The 22,824-nt window shown below is 51.5% G+C and overlaps 1 protein-coding gene across 1 annotated transcript in view; it reads right to left on the bottom strand.

Annotated features, from left to right (window-relative positions):
- spega (striated muscle enriched protein kinase a) overlaps window positions 1-22,824 on the bottom strand; it is a 462,850-nt gene that overhangs the window by 60,382 nt on the left and 379,644 nt on the right. Inside the window, exons 23-25 of the mRNA XM_038790314.1 lie at window positions 14,998-15,150; window positions 6,064-6,106; window positions 2,673-2,747 (exon numbers count right to left, since the gene is read on the bottom strand). Of these exons, the coding sequence (XP_038646242.1) occupies window positions 2,673-2,747; window positions 6,064-6,106; window positions 14,998-15,150 (271 nt within the window). The remainder of the gene's footprint in view (window positions 1-2,672; window positions 2,748-6,063; window positions 6,107-14,997; window positions 15,151-22,824) is intronic.

Below are 22,824 nucleotides of genomic sequence, written 5' to 3'. Positions count from 1 at the left end.
TGTTACACAGGAACAGGAGGAGGCCATTCAGCCCCTCGAGGCTGTTACACAGGAACAGGAGGAGGCCATTCAGCCCCTCGAGGCTGTTACACAGGAACAGGAGGAGGCCATTCAGCCCCTCGAGGCTGTTACACAGGAACAGGAGGAGGCCATTCAGCCCATTCAGCCACCGCTTGCGTCAAGGCGGCGCGCCGAGAATGACGCGGCCGGCGCACCTAAGTGACGTCAGCTGCGCATGCGCAGGTTGGCCGGCTCCAACCCGCGCATGCGCGGCTGACGTCACAACAGCTGACGGCTCCAACCCGCGCATGCGCGGTTGCCGTCTTCCCCTCCACTGCCCCGCAAGACGTGGTGGCTTGATCTTGCGGGGTGGCGGAGGGGAAAGAGTGCGTCGCTTGGAGACGCCGGCCTGACGATCGGTGGGCACCGATCGCGGGCCAGTCCCCTCCCGAGCACGGCCGTGGTGCTCACTCCCCTCTCCGCCCCCCACAAGCCACAAACGAAGCTTTTGCCGCCATGTTCACGACGGCAGCGACCAGGTGTGGTTGCCGCCGTCGTGAACTGGTCGGGAACGTCAGGCCGCTCGGCCCATCCGGGTCGGAGAATCGCGGGTCGCCGTGAAAAACGGCGAGCGGCGATTCTTCCGAGCCGGGGGGGGGGGGGGGGGGAGGGGAGTGGGAGAATCGCGGGGGGCGCCAGGGGGGCATGTCGTGAGTTGCCCGGCCCTCTCGCGATTCTCCCACCCGGCGTGGGGAGCGGAGAATCACGTCCAGGAATTCTACTGTGGGCCGGGATCCTTCAGCTATGAACAAAGACCTGGACAATCGGTGAAGATTCTGTCTCGGAGATTACTTGTTATTTGGCCAAGTTTTGAAAATCTGTTACCCTGCAGAATTTACTTCTTTTTCCACACTTGGGGTGATTAGATATGTGTCGTTTCTGCATTGTTGAAATGAAAATCGCTTATTGTCACGAGTAGGCTTCAATGAAGTTACTGTGAAAAGCCCCTAGTCGCCACATTCCGGCGCCTGTCCGGGGAGGCTGGTACGGGAATCGAACCGTGCTGCTGGCCTGCTTGGTCTGCTTTAAAAGCCAGCGATTTAGCCCAGTGAGCTAAACCAGCCCCTTTGTTGAGTCATTAGACATATTTGTACATTTAATTTCTGCATCTTTACCTGAGTGAATTTTCATAATAAAACTAACTCTTTACTTGTTACCCTAAGGAATTTGCTTGGTTTATTTCTTGCATCATGCTCTACATAGTTAAATATATAAATTAAATGACAATGTCACCCCCCGCTTTAAATTAAAACTCTGTTATCAACAACTCAGGAGTGGGGCAAAGAGAGGAATCAGTTTCACCCCTATTGTCCTGATCATAACAATCCCATAATTGGGCAGATAAAATAAAAAATGTTTTTTTGGGTTTCAGTCAATCCTTTGATACCATTCCTCTCTCCACATTAATTGAAGTGCCTCATCCCTGGGCAGCATTCCAGTAAATCTCCCTCCGCACCCACTCCAAGTCTTGACATCTTTCCGAAGGTGTGGAGCCCAGAACTGGACACAAACCTCCAGTTGTGTTTTCATATCCTAGCTATTGTCTGTCTCTATTAATAAAGTCAGATGTGTTTTTTGTAAACCACCTTTTCAACTCGTCTGCAAACATGAAGGGGCTGTGAGGCTGTTTCATGGAATCATAGAATTTACAGTGCAGAAGGAGGCCATTCGGCCCATCGAGTCTGTACCGGCTCTGGGAAAGAGCACCCTACTTAATCCCACACCTCATAGAACATAGAACATAGAACAGTACAGCACAGAACAGGCCCTTCGGCCCTCGATGTTGTGCCGAACAATGATCACCCTACTCAAACCCACGTATCCACCCTATACCCGTAACCCAACAACCCCCCCCCCCCTTAACCTTACTTTTTAGGACACTACGGGCAATTTAGCATGACCAATCCATCTAACCTGCACATCTTTGGACTGTGGGAGGAACCCGGAGCACCCAGAGGAAACCCACGCAGACACGGGGAGGATGTGCAGACTCTGCACAGACAGTGACCCAGCCGGGAATCGAACCTGGGACCCTGGAGCTGTGAAGCATTTAATGCTAACCACCATGCTACCGTGCTGCCCCACGGTATCCCCGTAACCCGGTAAACCCACCTAACATTTTTGGACACTAAGGGCAATTTATCCTGGCCAATCCACCTAACCTGTGCATCTTTGGACTGTGGAAGGAAACCGGAGCACCCGGAGGAAACCCACGCAGACACGGGGAGAACGTGCAGACTCCGCACAGACAGTGACCCACGCTGGGAATCGAACCTGGGACCCTGGAGCTGTGAAGCAACAGTGCTAACCATTGTGCCACCGTGCTGCCCTAATGGGTGATGGTGTTGATGACAGTTGAAGCACATCACAAAGGCATCCCTGTAACTACCTGAATGGGACACATCCAGCTGGGGATGACTGCTTCCCCGTGCCCATTGGGAGAGGCAGCTCCCTGGCTATGGATGGGGTAGTTTCCCAGCACTGGGTACAAAAGGTCAGCCAGTGTGGAGTCGACCAGAAAGGAGAGAGGACCCGGTGAGGTGTAACCGAGCCTCGTGTAGTCAGTACTGTTGTTAAACAAAAGCCTTTGCTACAACTCGCTGGAAACAAACCTGCCATTTTCTTCTTGACACTAGAATCTTCAGTTGGTCGGTGCTGATGACCTTCCCTTTCACCGTGAAGATACTCTGAAAAAGAGGAAAAGGGGATGTGTAAAAGCAACACTCGTGTTTCTTTTATTCTTTGATGAGATGTGGGCGTCGCTGGGCTGGGCCAGCATCTGTTGTCCGTCCCTAATTGACCCTTGAACTTAGTGTCTCGCTCGGCCATTTTGGAGGGCGGTGCAGAACCATCCAGATTGGGCCTGGGGTCACATGTAGGCCAGAACCACAGAGGGCACGCAACAAAGGTACATTTAAACATTGAACGTAGGAGCAGATGGAGGCCGCTTAGCCCATCGAGCCTGCTCTGATATTCCCGAAGACCAGGGCTGATTTTGTTGTGGTCTCTACTCCATTTTCCTGCCTGTCTCCCCATAACCTTCGACTCCCTTCACTATCAAATATCTGTTTTGAATGTATTGATTGAGCGAGCCTCCACTGCTCTCTGGGAAGTGGTCCCTGGCAGTGCCATCTGGGCACCCGAACAGTGCCACACTAGCATCGCCAGGGTGCCAGCTCGACTGTGCCAAGGTGCCCCAGTGCCAGGTTTCCTGTGTCAGGGGGTGCTCCGCCCTTAACAGGTGGGGTGATAGGGAGCTCAAGGACCCCCTATGTGGTACGTTGGGGGCAGTCGGGTGCCTGAGGGGGTCGTGGGATCAGAGCGGCGTTTAGAAACGGCACCCTGACCTCTCGCGGCACTGGTGAGAGAGGTAAGTGCGGCCTCGGTTGAACGTTCCTCGCCGAGGCCCAGAAATAAACACAGTCCCATTTGCCGGTGGGGTCGTTCTCGATGCGAGAAATCTCCCGCTATCCACACCCAAAACAGGACTCTGTTTTCCCCCGTTAAATTGCCCTTTCTTTACTCTCCGCCAACCAGTTTTCTAGCCACCTCAATACACTACCCCTAATCCCATGCACTTTAATTTTACACAATTATCTCTTATGCGGGACTTTGTCAAACGCCTTCTGAAAGTCCAAATACACCACATCGACTGGTTCCCCCTCATCAACTCCACTGGTTACATCCTTGAAGAATTCCAGTAGATTTGTCAAGCCTGATTTCCCCTTCATAAATCCATGCTGACTCCGTCCAATCCTGTCACTGCTTTCTAAACGCTCTGTTATAAAATCTTTGATAATGGATTCTAGAATTTTCCCCACTCCTGACGTTAGGCTTACTGGTCTATAATTCCCTGCTTTCTCTCTACCTCTCTTTTTGAATAGTGGGGTTACATTAGCGACCCTCCAATCTGCAGGAACCGTTCCAGAGAATCTTGGGCGATGAGAAAAGGAAGATGCGGGTGACTGAAGGGGAAGGGATGCCATCGTTGGAGATAGGGGAGGAGAGGGTGCGTGTGTGAGATGGGCAGGTGAGTAATGGGAAGACCAGAGATGGTAGTGTAGTCATCATGTCACTGGAATAGTTAGCCAGAGGTCCAGGCTAATGCCTCTGGGGACATGGGTTCAAATCCCTCCACGGCAGCTGGTGAAATTTAAATTCAATGAATTAATCTTGAATATAAATTTAGTCTCAGTAATGATGACCATGAAACCATTGTCGATTATCGTTAAAAACCCATCAGGTTCACTAATGTCCTTTAGGGAAGGGGAAATCTGCCATCCTTACCCGGTCTGGCCTACATGTGACTCCAGACCCACAGCGACGTAGTTGACGCTTAACTGCCCCCACAATAAATGCTGGCCCAGGGCAGCACGGTGGCGCAGTGGTTAGCACTGCTGCATCACGGCGCTGAGGTCCCAGGTTCGATCCCGGCTCTGGGCCACTGTCCATGTGGAGTTTGTACATTCTCCCCGTGTCTGCGTGGGTTTCGCCCCCACAACCCAAAGATGCGCAGGTTAGGTAGATTGGCCACGCTAAATTGCCCCTTAATTGGAAATTTAAGTTCCTGTAAAACAGCCTTTACGATGTTTTTTTATCCATTCATGTCACAGGCTCTGCCAGCCTTTATTGCCCATCCCTAATTGCCCTTGAGGGGCAATTAAGTGTCAACCACATTGCCGTGAGTCTGGAGTCACATGTAGGCCAGACCGGGTAAGGACGGCAGATTTCCCCTTCCCTAAAGGGACATTAGTGACCCAGATGGGTTTTTACAACAATGGCTTCATGGTCATCATTAGACTTTCAATTCCAAATTTTTATTGATTTCAAATTACACTATCTGCCGTGGTGGGATTTGAAGTCAGGTCCCCCGACCATTACTCGGTTTCAGCTTTCTAGTCCAGAGGCAATACCACTACGCCACCGCCCCCCCCCCCCCCCCCCCCCCCCCCCCCCCCCATGTACAGGATTGATGGAGAAACTGGTCATTTGCAGCCTGCTAATTCGCTATGTTTGCGTTGGAAACCCCATTTATCAGGACGCCCACCCTGTTCTAGAGGGTGATTTGCATTACCCTGGCAGCGGGAGCTTACCCATTTATTCACCCTTTCACAGAGGAACACTGTCTGCTGTCGGATTTGTTTATTGTCACGTGTACCGAGGTACAGTGAAAAGTGTTTTTCTGCGAGCAGCTCAACAGATCATTAAGTACATGGGAAGAAAAGAAAAGAAAATGCATAATAGGGCAACACAAGGTAAAAGATTAGAACAAATTTCTTTGTTCTTTGCATCTAGACAGGTATATGAACGGGAGGGAACAGGGAAGTAGACCTTGGAAAACAGGAGACAGGTTTAGATAAAGGATCTGGATCGGCGCAGGCTGGGAGGGCCAAAGGGCCTGTTCCTGTGCTGTCATTTTCTTTGTTCTTTGTCTTTGTTCTTTGATTATAAGGTAAATGAAAAGAGGCTCTGCTCGGGAGAGCTCGCAGAGAGTCGCCAAGCTCGGTGGTGTCTGACTGTGTCGTGTGTGTCATCGTGTGCGTCATCGTGTGTGTCACTGTGTGTGTCATCGTGTGTGTCATCGTGTGTGTCATCGTGTGTGTCATCGTGTGTGTCATCGTGTGTGTCACTGTGTGTGTCATCGTGTGTGTCGCCATCATGTACACGAACCAGAAAGTTTTCTCTCTGTACAGAAGCTGTCTGACCTGCTCAATATTGACGCTATTTTCGGATCAGAATTACAGAACGAACCCCGAGAATCAGTGGCTGGTTACGGCACATAACGAGGCCATTTGGCCCATCATCCTCATACCGGCCCTTTTCCCGGATTCTATGCTCTTCAGACAGTGATGCAGTTGTCACAATGTTTTATGTCTGGTTGTTATTGTCGAATGGAGCCTGCAATCTCACAGCTGTTCTATTATTTGTTTCAGCAGGATCTTCTCCATCTCAGATAGAAAGACATTAAACAGTGAAATCTGTTTCAATCAGCAATGAACTCACCGAAAACCAGGGGTGCTGGAGACACTCTTCAGCATCTGGCCTCCTAAAAACAAGCAGAGGGAAAAGATAGTTAGAACCCAGACGCACACACACACACACACTCACACACAGAACAGTCAGTCACCACCCAGACACACACACACACATACAGGATACAGTCAGATAACCACTCAGACACACACACATACACACGCGGCACAGTCAGACACCACCCAGACACACACACACAGCACAGTCAGACACCACCCAGACACACACACACAGCAGTCAGACACCACCCAGACACACACACATGGCACAGTCAGACAACACCCCCCTGCCTCCCACAGTCACAGATAGGGCGCAATTAGATAACACCTGGACAAACATACACAGGACACAGTCAGACAATACCCGAACACACATCACAAGTGTTGTCAGACTGCGTCATGTGTGTGTATTGGTGTTGTCAGACCAACACTGGACACAGTCTGACAATATCCAGACACACACGCGCACACACACACATGCACACGCGCACCACAGTCAAATAACACCCAAACATACACATGCCACAGGTCTGATAATACAAACACGACACAGTCAGACAACATCCAGGCACACACACACACTCACAACACAGCCAAACAACACCCAGACACACACACACACGGGATAAAGTCAGCCACCACCAACACACACACAAAGGACCCACACACAAACACACACACACACACACACACACACACACGCATGTCAGACAATACCCAGCCACACATCCACAGGTCACGGTCAGATAACACTCAGACAACACACTCGGAGACACACACACACATGACACATTCAGATTGAACCCAGACACACACATGACACATTCAGATTGAACCCAGACACACAGAGGACACATTCAGATTGAACCCAGACACACAGAGGAGACAATCAGATTGAATCCAGACACACAGAGGACACATTCAGATTGAACCCAGACACACAGAGGAGACAGTCAGATTGAACCCAGACACACAGAGGAGACAATCAGATTGAACCCAGACACACAGAGGAGACAGTCAGATTGAACCCAGACACACAGAGGAGAGTGAGATTGAACCCAGACACACAGAGGAGACAGTCAGATTGAATCCAGACACACAGAGGAGACAGTCAGATTGAACCCAGACACACAGAGGAGACAGTCAGATTGAATCCAGACACACAGAGGAGACAGTCAGATTGAATCCAGACACACAGAGGAGACAGTCAGATTGAATCCAGACACACAGAGGACACAGTCAGATTGAATCCAGACACACAGAGGAGACAGTCAGATTGAACCCAGACACACAGAGGACACAGTCAGATTGAACCCAGACACACAGAGGAGACAGTCAGATTGAACCCAGACACACAGAGGAGAGTGAGATTGAACCCAGACACACAGAGGAGACAGTCAGATTGAACCCAGACACACAGAGGGGACAGTCAGATTGAATCCAGACACACAGAGGAGACAGTCAGTTTGAACCCAGACACACAGAGGAGACAGTCAGATTGAATCCAGACACACAGAGGAGACAGTCAGATTGAACCCAGACACACAGAGGAGACAGTCAGATTGAATCCAGACACACAGAGGAGACAGTCAGATTGAATCCAGACACACAGAGGACACAGTCAGATTGAATCCAGACACACAGAGGAGACAGTCAGATTGAACCCAGACACACAGAGGAGACAGTCAGATTGAACCCAGACACACAGAGGAGACAGTCAGATTGAACCCAGACACACAGAGGGGACAGTCAGATTGAATCCAGACACACAGAGGAGACAGTCAGTTTGAACCCAGACACACAGAGGAGACAGTCAGATTGAATCCAGACACACAGAGGAGACAGTCAGATTGAATCCAGACACACAGAGGAGACAGTCAGATTGAATCCAGACACACAGAGGAGACAGTCAGATTGAATCCAGACACACAGAGGAGACAGTCAGATTGAACCCAGACACACAGAGAACACAGTCAGATTGAATCCAGACACACAGAGGACACAGTCAGATTGAATCCAGACACATAGAGGAGACAGTCAGATTGAACCCAGACACACAGAGGAGACAGTCAGATTGAACCCAGACACACAGAGGAGACAGTCAGATTGAACCCAGACACACAGAGGAGACAGTCAGATTGAACCCAGACACACAGAGGACACAGTCAGATTGAATCCAGACACACAGAGAACACAGTCAGATTGAATCCAGACACATAGAGGAGACAGTCAGATTGAACCCAGACACACAGAGGAGACATTCAGATTGAACCCAGACACACAGAGGAGACAGTCAGATTGAACCCAGACACACAGAGGAGACAGTCAGATTGAACCCAGACACACAGAGGACACAGTCAGATTGAACCCAGACACACAGAGGAGACAGTCAGATTGAATCCAGACACACAGAGGAGACAGTCAGATTGAACCCAGACACACAGAGGAGACAGTCAGATTGAACCCAGACACACAGAGGAGACAGTCAGATTGAACCCAGACACACAGAGGAGACAGTCAGATTGAACCCAGACACACAGAGAACACAGTCAGATTGAATCCAGACACACAGAGGACACAGTCAGATTGAACCCAGACACACAGAGGACACAGTCAGATTGAACCCAGACACACAGAGGAGACAGTCAGATTGAACCCAGACACACAGAGGACACAGTCAGATTGAACCCAGACACACAGAGGAGAGTCAGATTGAACCCAGACACACAGAGGAGACAGTCAGATTGAACCCAGACACACAGAGAACACAGTCAGATTGAACCCAGACACACAGAGGATACAGTCAGATTGAACACTGACACACAGAGGAGACAGTCAGATTGAACCCAGACACACAGAGGATACAGTCAGATTGAACCCAGACACACAGAGGAGACAGTCAGATTGAACCCAGACACACAGAGGAGACAGTCAGATTGAACCCAGACACACAGAGGAGACAGTCAGATTGAACCCAGACACACAGAGGGGACAGTCAGATTGAACCCAGACACACAGAGGAGACAGTCAGATTGAACCCAGACACACAGAGGAGACAATCAGATTGAACCCAGACACACAGAGGACACAGTCAGATTGAACCCAGACACACAGAGGAGACAGTCAGATTGAACCCAGACACACAGAGGACACAGTCAGATTGAACCCAGACACACAGAGGAGACAGTCAGATTGAACCCAGACACACAGAGGAGACAGTCAGATTGAATCCAGACACACAGAGGAGACAGTCAGATTGAACCCTGACACACAGAGGAGACAGTCAGATTGAACCCAGACACACAGAGGAGACAGTCAGATTGAACCCAGACACACAGAGGAGACAGTCAGATTGAACCCAGACACACAGAGGAGACAGTCAGATTGAACCCAGACACACAGAGGACACAGTCAGATTGAACCCAGACACACAGAGGAGACAGTCAGATTGAATCCAGACACACAGAGAACACAGTCAGATTGAACCCAGACACACAGAGGAGACAGTCAGATTGAACCCAGACACACAGAGGACACAGTCAGATTGAACCCAGACACACAGAGGAGACAGTCAGATTGAACCCAGACACACAGAGGAGACAGTCAGATTGAATCCAGACACACAGAGGAGACAGTCAGATTGAACCCAGACACACAGAGGAGACAGTCAGATTGAACCCAGACACACAGAGAACACAGTCAGATTGAATCCAGACACACAGAGGAGACAGTCAGATTGAACCCAGACACACAGAGGACACAGTCAGATTGAACCCAGACACACAGAGGAGACAGTCAGATTGAACCCAGACACACAGAGGAGACAGTCAGATTGAACCCAGACACACAGAGGAGACAGTCAGATTGAACCCAGACACACAGAGGAGACAGTCAGATTGAATCCAGACACATAGAGGACACAGTCAGACAGCATTGATACAAGCAGGGGGAGCCCAGGACCTGTGGAGCTATTTGGGAAAGGGAGAGTAGGGCGGGGAATGGGGAGCTTCAGTCAGGGCATTGGGGAAATGGGTGAGCGGATCATCTCCCTGGGCAGTGTAGAGTGTGGCGAAGGTAACATTGTGTGTGGGTGAGGCTGAAGATGTGTTGAAGGAGGGTACAGACGGCAGGTTCGATGAATGCCCAAACGTTAGATGCAGTAGTCCAATATCCCACAAGGTGGCACTCACTTGATCAGCTTTTTAACGATCGAAGAAGAACTTTGCAGCCGTAGGGAGCTCGGAATGACACAGATCGATTAATAATTCCTCAACCAACATCACTGAAAAATCCAGAAGATCCATGCTCATTGTCACGCGGGATCTTGCTGTGCGCTGATAGGCTGGCGCGCTTCCCAGAACCACACGATTGTTACGATGCAGGAGGAGGCCATTCTGCCCACCGTGTCCACATTGCTCTCCTAATGACTCTCCAAACTAATGTCATGTTCCCCGGCCTTTTCCCCGAACCCCTTCGCATCGTTTCTATTCAAAGCTTCACAGCGCCGGTGTCCCAGGTTCGATTCCCGGCTTGGGTCACTGTCTGTGCGGAGTCTGCACGTTCTCCCCGTGTCTGCGTGGGTTTCCTCCGGGTGCTCCGGTTTCCTCCCACAAGTCCCGAAAGACGTGCTGTTAGGTGAATTGGACATTCTGAATTCTCCTTCTGTGTACCCGAACAGGCGTCAGAATGTGGCGACTAGGGGCTTTGCACAGTAACTTCATTGCAGTGTTAATGTCAGCCTACTTGTGACAATAAAGATTATTATTATGAAATGAAATGAAGTGAAAATCGCTTATTGTCACGAGTAGGCTTCACTGAAGTTACTGTGAAAAGCCCCTAGTCGCCACATTCCGGCGCCTGTCCGGGGAGGCTGGTACGGGAATCAAACCGTGCTGCTGGCCTGCTTTAAAAGCCAGCGATTTAGCCCAGTGAGCTAAACCAGCCCCATGTCCTCTTGAAGGTTCTGAAAGGTGTGATAAAAATGAACATCCTTCCATCGCTGCCCAGCCGGTTCAATGCCTGAAGGGTTTGATTGGTTTTATTTTTAATATACAACCGATTGATACACTTTTGGAATTCTGCGGCCCAGACAGTGCAGGAGAAAGATAACACCGGTCAGCACTTTTCCTGACAGGGTGTTGATGTTTCAAGGCAGTTGTCCACATGAGGGGGTTATCGAGAAAGAGTTTAATATTCCCTGAGTGTGACAGCGGTGCTTCAGGCTGGATCCACTTTCAGTGGCATTCCCAATAAATAGGAAGCGTCTCTAATAACATCACTGCCTCAGGCAAGGCCTCTGTTTGCTGCAGTTATTAATACTTCACCCCGCCCTTTCCCTCCCACCCACTCCCCCTCACATTCTGCCTCACCAGCGTGGGGGCACCCCTATTCAAACAGACGTCACCCTGGTACATTTGCACGGTTTAAAGAGGGGCCTCCCCTCTTTAAACCGTGCAAATGTACCAGGGTGACGTCTGTTTGTTTGAATAGGGGTGCCCCCACGCTGGTGAGGTAGAATGTGAGGGGGAGTGGGTGGGAGGGAAAGGGCGGGGTGAAGTATCTGAGTGCCCCTGGGGTCAGCAAAGAGGTCAGGGCTCCGTGCTCAACTGGCTGAGCACAATTCAATCATCCGTGTGGAAATATAGAAGAGGAGGTCGGGGGGGCGGCACCGTGGCGCAGTGGTTAGCACTGCTGGCTCACAGCGCTGAGGACCCGGGTTCGATCCCAGCCCCGGGTCACTGTCCGTGTGGAGTTTGCACATTCTCCCGGTGTCTGCGTGGGTCTCATCCCCACAACCCAAAGATGTGCTGGTTAGGTGGATTGGCCGCGCTAAATTGCCCCTTAATTGGGAAAATAATAATTGGGTACTCTAAATTTATTTTAAAAAGGGAAAGCGGGGCGAGAGGGAGGCCATTCAGCCCCTTGCGTCTATTACACAGGAACAGGAGGCCATTCAGCCCCTCGAACCTGTTACACAGGAACAGGCCATTCAGCCCCTCGAACCTGTTACACAGGAACAGGAGGCCATTCAGCCCCTCCTCGAGCCTGTTACACGGGAACAGGAGGAGGCCATTCAGCCCCTCGAGCCTATTACACAGGAACAGGAGGAGGCACATTCAACCCCCTCCTCCAGCCTGTTACACAGGAACAGGAGGAGGCCATTCTGCCCCTCGAGCCTGTTACACAGGAACAGGAGGAGGCCATTCAGCCCCTCGAGTCTGTTACACAGGAACAGGCTGAGCCTATTCAGCCCCTCGAGTCTGTTACACAGGAACAGGCTGAGCTTATTCAGCCCTTCGAGTCTGTTACACAGGAACAGGAAGGAGCCCATTCAGCCCCTCGAGTCTGTTACACAGGAACAGGCTGAGCCTATTCAGCCCCTCGAGTCTGTTACACAGGAACAGGCTGAGCTTATTCAGCCCCTCGAGTCTGTTACACAGGAACAGGAAGGAGCCCATTCAGCCCCTCGAGTCTGTTACACAGGAACAGGCTGAGCCTATTCAGCCCCTCGAGTCTGTTACACTGGAACAGGAAGGAGCCCATTCAGCCCCTCGAGTCTGTTACACAGGAACAGGAGGAGGCCCATTCAGCCCCTCAAGCCTGCTTTGCCATTCTGTGTGGTCATGGTTGATTTGTAGCTTAACTCCGTCAATCTATTTTGGTTCTTTTACCCTTAATCGCTTCCACAACAAAATCTATCAATTTCAGTTTGGAAAATTTCACTGTCTGATTAGTAAGTGCCTTCTGGAAGTTACAAATTGGTCTCAGCATTTGCTCCTTACAATTGGTACCAATTGGGATGCCTATTGTAAGGCCACATGAGGCTCGGTGTTTGATAATCGCTCCAATGAAGCAGCTTGGGATGTTTTCCTGTGTTCAAGGTGCTATACAAATGCAAGATGTTATTATTCTGAGATTCATGGGGTTAGGTTTAGGGTTCGGGAAGCTAATCGGTTTCTCCACATCATTCGCCTACATCCACCAATGGTCAAAATGGAAAGCTTCATGTCGAAATATTGGAGACACTAAGATGATAGGAGCCCAGAGGTTCCTGATGTTTTACTGTTTTTAAGGTAAAGTAGAGAACAATGAACCAATGGATGACGAGGAGACGATCTTGCGGAAGATGAGGCTTTTATCTGACTATTATGATTTATGCTGCAATTGTATAAGGTGTTAGTGAGGCCACACCTGGAGTATTGTGTTCAGCTTTGGTCTCCTTACCTGAGAAAGGACGTACTGGCGCTGGAGGGTGTGCAGAGGAGATTGACTAGGTTAATCCCAGAGCTGAAGGGGTTGGATTATGAGGAGAGGTTGAGTAGACTGGGACTGTACTCGTTGGAATTTAGAAGGATGCAGGGGGATCTTATAGAAACATATAAAATTATGAAGGGAAAAGATAGGATAGATGCGGGCAGGTTGTTTCCACTGGCGGGTGACAGCAGAACTAGGGGGCATAGCCTCAAAATAAGGGGAAGTAGATTTAGGACTGAGTTCTGGAGGAACTTCTTCACCCAAAGGGTTGTGAATCTATGGAATTCCTTGCCCAGTGAAGCATTTGAGGCTCCTTCATTAAATGTTTTTAAGATAAAGATAGTTTTTTGAAGAATAAAGGGATTAAGGGTTATGGTGTTCGGGCCGGAAAGTGGAGCTGAGTCCACAAAAGATCAGCCATGATCTCATTGAATGGCGGAGCAGGCTCGAGGGGCCAGATGGCTGACTCCTGCCCCTAGTTCTTATGTTATGTTCTTATTATGATGTTCATCAGGAAATTGGGAGGTGAGTGTCACAGCACAATGGGGTCTTTTGATTTTTAATCTTTCACGGGATGTGGGCGTCGCTGGCTAGGCCAGCATTTATTGTCCATCCCTAATTGCCCCTTGAAAAGGTGGTGGTGAGCTGCCTTCTTGAACCGCTGCAGTCCCTGAGGTATAGGTACACCCACAGTGCTGTTAGGAAATGGGTTTGGAAGGTACTGTCGAAGGAGCCTTGGTGAGTTGCTGCAGTGCATCTTGTAGATGGTACACACGGCTGCCACTGTGCGTCGGTGGTGGGGGGTTTGAATGTTTGTGGAAGGGGAGCAATCAAGCGGGGCTGCTTTGTCCTGGATGGTGTGGAGCTTCTTGAGTGTTGTTGGAGCTGCACTCATCCAGGCAAGTGGAGAGTATTCCATCACACTCCTGACTTGTGCTGTGTAGATGGTGGACAGGCTTTGGAGAGTCAGGAAGTGAGTCACTCTCCTGCCTCTTAATGTTCATTTTAATGACCCATCTTAGAAGAAATTATCAAAGTGCGACACTGAACCACATAAGGAGATATTGGGACAGGCAATGCAATGCTGGATTAAAGAGATAGAACTAAGAGAGCATCTTAAATGAGGCGATAGAGAGGGGTTTAGGGAGAGAGTTCCAGGCAGCGTAGCTGCCAATGATGGAACAATTAAAACCGGGAATATTCAGAGTCCAGTACTGAAGGAAGGGAGAGATTAGGGAGTGTGGTGGGGCAGACGGAGGTTCAGAGATCGGGAGGGGGGGGGGGGGGGGGGGAGTCAAAGAGGGATTTGAGAGGGTGCAAATTTGAAAATCTTGGTGTTGGTGGACTGGGAGTCAATGTAGGCGAGAGAGCTGAGATTACTGGGTCAAAGGTACTTGGTGGGAGAGGGGATGGGTTGGAAAAGTTCAGAAATGTGGGAGGCTGGCCAGAATTGCACTGGGTTAGCCAAGCGCAGGGGTAACAAAGGCGTCAGGTGGGCTGAAGCGGGGTGGAGCTGGTTGATGCCCGTCAGCGGTCTTGGCGGTTGGAGAGGGGTCAGGGGTCAGTCAGATATTCTGGTCCAGGTGAGATTGCAAAGGGCGTTCGAGTACAAGGCCACCTGCAGCACCCACCCCCGCCTCATCATACTCACAGCTTATCCTCCACCAGCAGCTTGATGACAAATCCCCTCGATTCCCGGCTCAGGTTGGCGAACATCTTCTCCTCAAACGCCACGTCGTAGTTTTTCACGTTGAGCAACGTGGTCTTGTCATTCTCGCTGAAGAATGGTGAAATCCCAGTCAGACTGCAAAGGAAATATAAATCAGCCAGAGTCCACACCACAACACTGAATCAATGGAATCATATTGCACAGCAGGAGGATACAGTTTCTCTCTGTCTGCCTCCTTCACTATTACTCCATAGCCCAGCTAATGGCAGCACGGTAGCACAGTGTTTAGCACTGTGGCTTCACAGCGCCAGGGTCCCAGGTTCGATTCCCGGCCTGGGTCACTGTCTGTGCGGAGTCTGCACGTTCTCCCCGTGCCTGCGTGGGTTTCCTGCGGGCGCTCCGGTTTCCTCCCACAAGTCCCGAAAGACGTGCTGTTAGGTGAATTGGACATTCTGAATTCTCCCTCCGTGTACCCGAACAGGCGCCGGAATGTGGCGACTAGGGGCTTTTCACAGTAACTTCATTGCAGTGTTAATGTGAGCCTACCTGTGGCAGTAAACATTATTATTATTATTAATAAATCCTCCTTCCCAACTATCTATCCAATCCCCGTTTGAAAGTTCCTGTAGAATCAGATTCCATTGCCCTTTCAGACAGCACCTTCCAGATCACAGCAACTCGCTGAGTAAAGAAAGTAGGATTCTCGCCTTCTGGTTCTGTTACCGATTGTCTACATCATTGCCCCTCGTGCCATGTGAGAGTACCTTTAAGAAATGGGTGTTTTTATAGAATAACTGTAGTGGGTGTACTTTAATAAATGGGTGTTTATTACTGCAGTGATGTCAGAGAGTGGGCTGTCTGTCAGCTTTTTACTTTCGCTTTAGGCTTTTTTGCTGCGGAGTGGGCCGTGTGCTCCCCATACCAAGGAATTCACCTGTGGGTCAGGTGAACTCCATGATACACTTTGGGGTTCTCTAAACCCTGCCCCATAATAATTTGGGGGCTTGAGGTGGATAAAAGTCTATCAATTGGATTGAGCAAATTGTGGTTGCTTTTCAGGTGCGGTATTCCAGTTTAAGTGGGGAGTGTGTTGTGGACAATGGCTCTTTCAGAGCCTCTGAGGTTTTTGGGGGTGGAGACGGACACACGCAGTACCTTACGGACAGAGACTAAAAACAGACTGTTAGATTTGGCAAAAACATTGCCGTTAACATTACCTGACAAAATGCGAAAAGCCGAAGTAATTATGACGGCGGCTAAGCATTTAAAGTTGTCTGAGATACAGTCTGACTCATTAGAAATGGCAAAGATCCAGTTGCAGATTAAGCAACTTGAACATGAAAAAGAATTAAAGCAGCTTGAATATGCAATGAGAGAAAAAGAAAGAGAAAAGGAGATACAGATCAGGAAAAAAGAAAAGGCGAGAGAAGAAAGAAATAAAGAAAGAATAGCCAGAGCAGAACAAAAGCAAAGAGATAGAGAGGAAAGGGAAAAAGAGAGAGAGTATGAACTTCAGAAAAATGGCTATGAAACATGAAAATCAGTTCAAATTGGCAGACGTAAAGGGAAAGGTACAGTTGGATGATAGTGATGAGGGAGCTTTACTCTGTATCTAACCCCGTGCTGTACCTGTCCTGGGAGTGTTTGATGGGGACAATGTAGAGGGAGCTTTACTCTGTATCTAACCCCGTGCTGTACCTGTCCTGGGAGTGTTTGATGGGGACAGTGTAGAGGGAGCTTTACTCTGTATCTAACCCTGTGCTGTACCTGTCCTGGGAGTGTTTGATGGGGACAATGTAGAGGGAGCTTTACTCTGTATCTAACCCCGTGCTGTACCTGTCCTGGGAGTGTTTGATGGGGACAGTGTAGAGGGAGCTTTACTCTGTATCTAACCCCGTGCTGTACCTGTCCTGGGAGTGTTTGATGGGGACAGTGTATAGGGAGCTTTACTCTGTATCTAACCCCGTGCTGTACCTGTCCTGGGAGTGTTTGATGGGGACAGTGTAGAGGGAGCTTTACTCTGTATCTAACCCCGTGCTGTACCTGTCCTGGGAGTGTTTGACGGGGACAGTGTAGAAGGAGCTTTACTCTGTATCTAACCCCGTGCTGTACCTGTCCTGGGAGTGTTTGATGGGGACAGTGTAGAGGGAGATTTACTCTGTATCTAACCCTGTGCTGTACCTGTCCTGGGAGTGTTTGATGGGGACAGTGTAGAGGGAGCTTTACTCTGTATCTAACCCCGTGCTGTACCTGTCCTGGGAGTGTTTGATGGGGACAGTGTAGAGGGAGCTTTACTCTGTATCTAACCCCGTGCTGTACCTGTCCTGGGAGTGTTTGATGGGGACAGTGTAGAGGGAGCTTTACTCTGTAACCCCGTGCTGTCCCTGATATGAGAGTTTGTTGTTTAGCGAATTATTTATCAGCACTGACAAGTTTACTCTCATTGGAACACAAAGTAAACATCAAAGTCAAATTTATATTAAAAATGCTTCATTTCTCCCGTAAAGATTTAATAAATGTCATTTACCAAGCTCGCTGCCCTGATCTAGCTGTAACCGCTGTGTGTCTCATACAGGAACTTGGTGAAAACTCGTTGTGTTCTTGTGGGGTGTAACTCTGTGTGATTCGAAAGTCCAGTTTCCCCGTGTTCCAAAACTGGAGCAGGCAGCATGGAAATGTCACGGGCGGGATGTTCCTGTCACCTGGGTCCCCGTTAGCGGGCAGGGACTGTAGTCACAGAGCCAGGGACTACACGATGGGATGTGCGGTGAATGTAATATATGAATGTATATAATAATTCACACTGTGATTGTAAGCGCAGTAGCACCATCCTACCACTAGGGGGAGTAGCGCCGGGAGCACTGAGGAACTTGTACTGGGCTCCACGTTTGGTTCCACCCATGACTCCTCCCCCTAGTGCAGCTGTATAAGTATCCGTGTCCAGAGTCAGCCTGGGTCACTTCGAGTTCATGCTGGCTCTGAAGTAAGTCGGTTAAATTGATGGAACCATCAATTCATCAGACACGTGTTTCCGGTACGACTCGTCGTCAGCGGCCTACGGAATCGCTCACAGAATTCCTAAGAGAACTTAACGATTTATCAAATGACTGTAATTACCAAGCGGTTACCGCGGCTGAACACAGGGAATTGGCGGTACGCGATGTTTTTGTAGCGGGCCTCAGGTCTAACTATGTGAAATGAAATGAAATGAAAATCGCTTATTGTCACGAGTAGGCTTCAATGAAGTTACTGTGAAAAGCCCCTAGTCGCCACATTCCGGCGCCTGTCCGGGGAGGCTGGTACGGGAACGCCAACGCCATCACGGGGCCACAGCGCCAACGACTGCTGGAAAAGGGGGCCCAGGACTGAGAAAAGACTGTGGAAGCAGCGACCACGATGGAGGTCTCCTTCCGCAGCCTTAACTCGTTCCCCGCGACCCCATCATGGGCCCCTGATCAGCGACTCCCCCAGGCCTGTGCTACGCAGCCGCCCATCCACCATGCTGCCCCAGCCAGCCACTATGCTGCTCCAGCCAGCCACTATGCTGCCCCAGCCAGCCACTATGCTGCTCCAGCCAGCCACTATGCTGCCCCAGCCAGCCACTATGCTGCCCCAGCCAGCCACCATGCTGCCCCAGCCAGCCACTATGCTGCCCCAGCCAGCCACTATGCTGCCCCAGCCAGCCACTATGCTGCTCCAGCCACTATGCTGCCCCAGCCAGCTACCATGCTGCTCCAGCCAGCCACTATGCTGCTCCAGCCAGCCACTATGCTGCTCCAGCCACTATGCTGCTCCAGCCACTATGCTGCCCCAGCCAGCCACCATGCTGCCCCAGCCAGCCACTATGCTGCCCCAGCCAGCCACTATGCTGCCCCAGCCAGCCACCATGCTGCCCCAGCCAGCCACTATGCTGCCCCAGCCAGCCACTATGCTGCCCCAGCCAGCCACTATGCTGCTCCAGCCACTATGCTGCCCCAGCCAGCTACCATGCTGCTCCAGCCAGCCACTATGCTGCTCCAGCCAGCCACTATGCTGCTCCAGCCACTATGCTGCTCCAGCCACTATGCTGCCCCAGCCAGCCACCATGCTGCCCCAGCCAGCCACTATGCTGCTCCAGCCAGCCACTATGCTGCCCCAGCCAGCCACTATGCTGCTCCAGCCAGCCACTATGCTGCTCCAGCCACTATGCTGCCCCAGCCACTATGCTGCTCCAGCCACTATGCTGCTCCAGCCAGCCACTATGCTGCTCCAGCCACTATGCTGCTCCAGCCACTATGCTGCCCCAGCCAGCCACTATGCTGCTCCAGCCAGCCACTATGCTGCCCCAGCCAGCCACTATGCTGCTCCAGCCAGCCACTATGCTGCTCCAGCCACTATGCTGCTCCAGCCACTATGCTGCTCCAGCCAGCCACCATGCTGCCCCAGCCAGCTACCATGCTGCCCCAGCCAGCCACTATGCTGCCCCAGCCAGCCACTATGCTGCTCCAGCCAACCACTATGCTGCTCCAGCCAGCCACTATGCTGCCCCAGCCAGCCACTATGCTACCCCAGCCAGCCACTATGCTGCTCCAGCCAGCCACTATGCTGCCCCAGCCAGCCACTATGCTGCTCCAGCCACTATGCTGCTCCAGCCACTATGCTGCTGCAGCCACCATGCTGCCCCAGCCAGCCACTATGCTGCCCCAGCCAGCCACTATGCTGCCCCAGCCAGCCACTATGCTACCCCAGCCACCATGCTGCCCCAGCCAGCCACTATGCTGCTCCAGCCTGCCATTTCTGCAGCCAGAACCAGCAGCCGCGACAGCACTGCCCGGCCCGCAACGCGACCTGCAGCAGCTGCGGGCGAAAAGGGCATTACGCTAGAGTGTGCCTCGCAAAAATGGCCCCAGCTTCCAACTCCCCAGCGACTCGCAGTAACCGCTCCCCTCACTCGCAGGCCTGCGGGGCCCGAACCGCTGCAGCCTATGCCCCAACTCCGCCCCCTCCAGCCACGTGCGACTCATAGGGGCCGCCATCTTGGACGCCATTTTCCTCGTCGCCCACCACGTGCGACTCATGGGGGCCGCCATCTTGGACGCCATCTTCCTCGCCGCCCGCCACGTGCGATCCACGGGCCCGATCGGCATCTCCGCGCTCGGACAACTCAGCGGAGGAATTCGAACGAGACTATGAACTCAGAGGGCAGTCATCACGGGGCCACTCCAGCACAGCTGATCGAGCCCTCCCCCTCCTCTCTTTGCCAATCTCACTAAGGACTGTAAATCCATAGCCACTCATAGCAGGCGGTACAGCCTGCAGGATAGGGTATTTATCAGAGCAGAGGTCCGAAGGCTACTCAGTGAGGGGGTGATAGAGGCCAGCAATAGTCCCTGGAGAGCTCAGGTGGTGGTCGTTAAGACCGGGGAAAAATTCCGTATGGTGGTCGACTATAGTCAGACCATAAATAGATTTACGCTCCTCGACGCGTATCCCCTCCCCAGGATTGAGACATGGTAAACCAGATCGCCCAGTATCGGCTCTTCTCCACAGTGGATCTGAAGTCTGCATACCACCAGCTCCCAATCCGCCTGGAGGACCGCAACTACACGGCATTCGAGGCCGATGGCCGCCTCTTCCATTTCCTCCGGGTCCCCTTCGACGTCACTAATGGGGTCTCGGTGTTCCAACGAGCAATGGACTGAATGGTGGACCAGTACGGGCTGCGGGCCACGTTTCCGTACTTGGACAATGTCACCATCTGCGGCTATGGCCAGCAGGACCACGACGCCAACCTCCACCGTTTTCTCCAGACGGCACAGAAACTGAATCTCACGTACAACAAGGAGAAATGCGTTTTCCGCACAACCAGACTAGCCATCCTCGGCTATGCCGTGGAAAACGGAGTCCTGGGCCCCGACCCGGACCGTATGTGCCCCCTCTTAGAACTCCCTCCCCTCATTGTCTCAAGCCCCTCAAACGGTGCTTGGGATTTTTCTCTTACAACGCCCAGTGGGTCCCTCAATAGGCTGACAAAGCCCGCCCACTCTTTAGGGCCTTCGACGGCATCAAGGAGGACATCGCCAAAGCAGCCATGCGGGCGGTGGATGAATCCACCCCATTTCAGGTAGAGAGCGACGCCTCAGAGGTAGCTCTTGCAGCCACGTTAAATCAGGCAGGGAGACCAGTTGCATTTTTCTCCCGTACCCTCTCCGCTTCAGAACTCCGACACTCCTCAATCGAGAAAGAAGCACAAGCCATTGTGGAGGCTATCCGTCACTGGAGGCACTACCTCGCAGGTAGGAGGTTCACCCTCATCACCGACCATAGATCGGTTGCCTTCATGTTCGACAACTCGCAAAGGGGCAAAATAAAAAACGATAAAATTCTGAGGTGGAGGATTGAACTCTCCACCTACAATTACGATATCAAATATCAACCCGGGAAGCTCAACGAGCCTCCGGATGCCCTATCCCGCGGGACATGCGCCAGCGCGCAGATCGACCGATTAAAAAGTATCCACAATGACCTCTGCCACCCGGGGGTCACCCGGCTCGCCCACTACATCAGGGCCCGAAACCTGCCTTTCTCCAACGAGGAGGTAAAAGCGGTCACCAGGGACTGCCCAATCTGTGCGGAGTGCAAACCACACTTCTATAGACCAGACAGGGCCCACCTGGTCAAGGCTTCTAGGCCCTTTGAACGCCTCGCGATCGATTTCAAAGGGCCACTCCCCTCAACTAACAAGAACATCTACTTCTTAAACCTCGTAGATGGGTTCTCCCGCTTTCCATTTGCTATCCCGTGCCCCGACATGACCTCCCACACAGTCATTAGGGCCCTGCATAGTATCTTCACCCTGTTTGGTTTCCCCAGCTACGTACACAGCGACCGGGGTTCGTCCTTCATTTTTAAAAAAATAATTTTTATTGAAATTTTTACAAAATATAAACATCTCAACTCTATTAACAAAACAACCGCGGTAACAACCCAAGAGCAACACCCACCCATCTTCAAACGCAACTACAAACAAAATAAAAAAAAACCAAAAGAGCACCCAAACAACAAAAGGGAAAGAGATAACACCCGCCACATCCCACAGACCCATGTACACAGTTCTCCCTCCCACCGATCCAAACCCCCCCCGGGTTGCTGCTGCTGCCGGCCTATTTCCCTACCGTTCCGCCAGGAAGTCCAGGAAAGGCTGCCACCACCTAAAGAACCCCTGTACTGATCCCCTCAGGGCAAATTTCACCTTCTCCAATTTAATGAACCCCGCCATATCGTTGATCCAGGTCTCCACGCTTCGGGGCCTCACATCCTTCCATTGGAGCAAGATCCTCCGCCGGGCTACTAGGGACGCAAAGGCCAGAACACCGGCCTCTTTCGCCTCCTGCACTCCCGGCTCCACTGCCACCCCAAAAATTGCGAGTCCCCAGCCTGGCTTGACCCTGGATCCCACCACCCTCGACACCGTCCTTGCTACCCCCTTCCAAAACTCCCCCAGCGCTGGGCACGCCCAAAACATATGGGCGTGGTTTGCTGGGCTCCCCGAGCACCTAGCACACCTGTCTTCGCCCCCGAAAAACCTACTCATCCTCGTCCCAGTCATGTGGGCCCTATGCAGCACCTTGAACTGTATGAGGCTAAGCCTCGCACAGGAAGAGGAGGAATTCACTCTCTCCAGGGCATCCGCCCACGTCCCCTCCTCAATCTCCTCACCCAGCTCCTCTTCCCATTTACCCTTCAGCCCCTCCACCGAGGCCTCGTCTACCTCTTGCATTACCCGGTATATGTCCGAAATCCTCCCTCCTCCAACCCACACCCCCGAGA

This window comes from Scyliorhinus canicula, chromosome 2 (assembly GCF_902713615.1).
Source record: "Scyliorhinus canicula chromosome 2, sScyCan1.1, whole genome shotgun sequence".
Lineage (NCBI taxonomy): Eukaryota > Metazoa > Chordata > Chondrichthyes > Carcharhiniformes > Scyliorhinidae > Scyliorhinus > Scyliorhinus canicula.
Note: the sequence above shows the minus strand (reverse complement) of the source record. Positions and strands in the feature narration are given on the sequence as shown.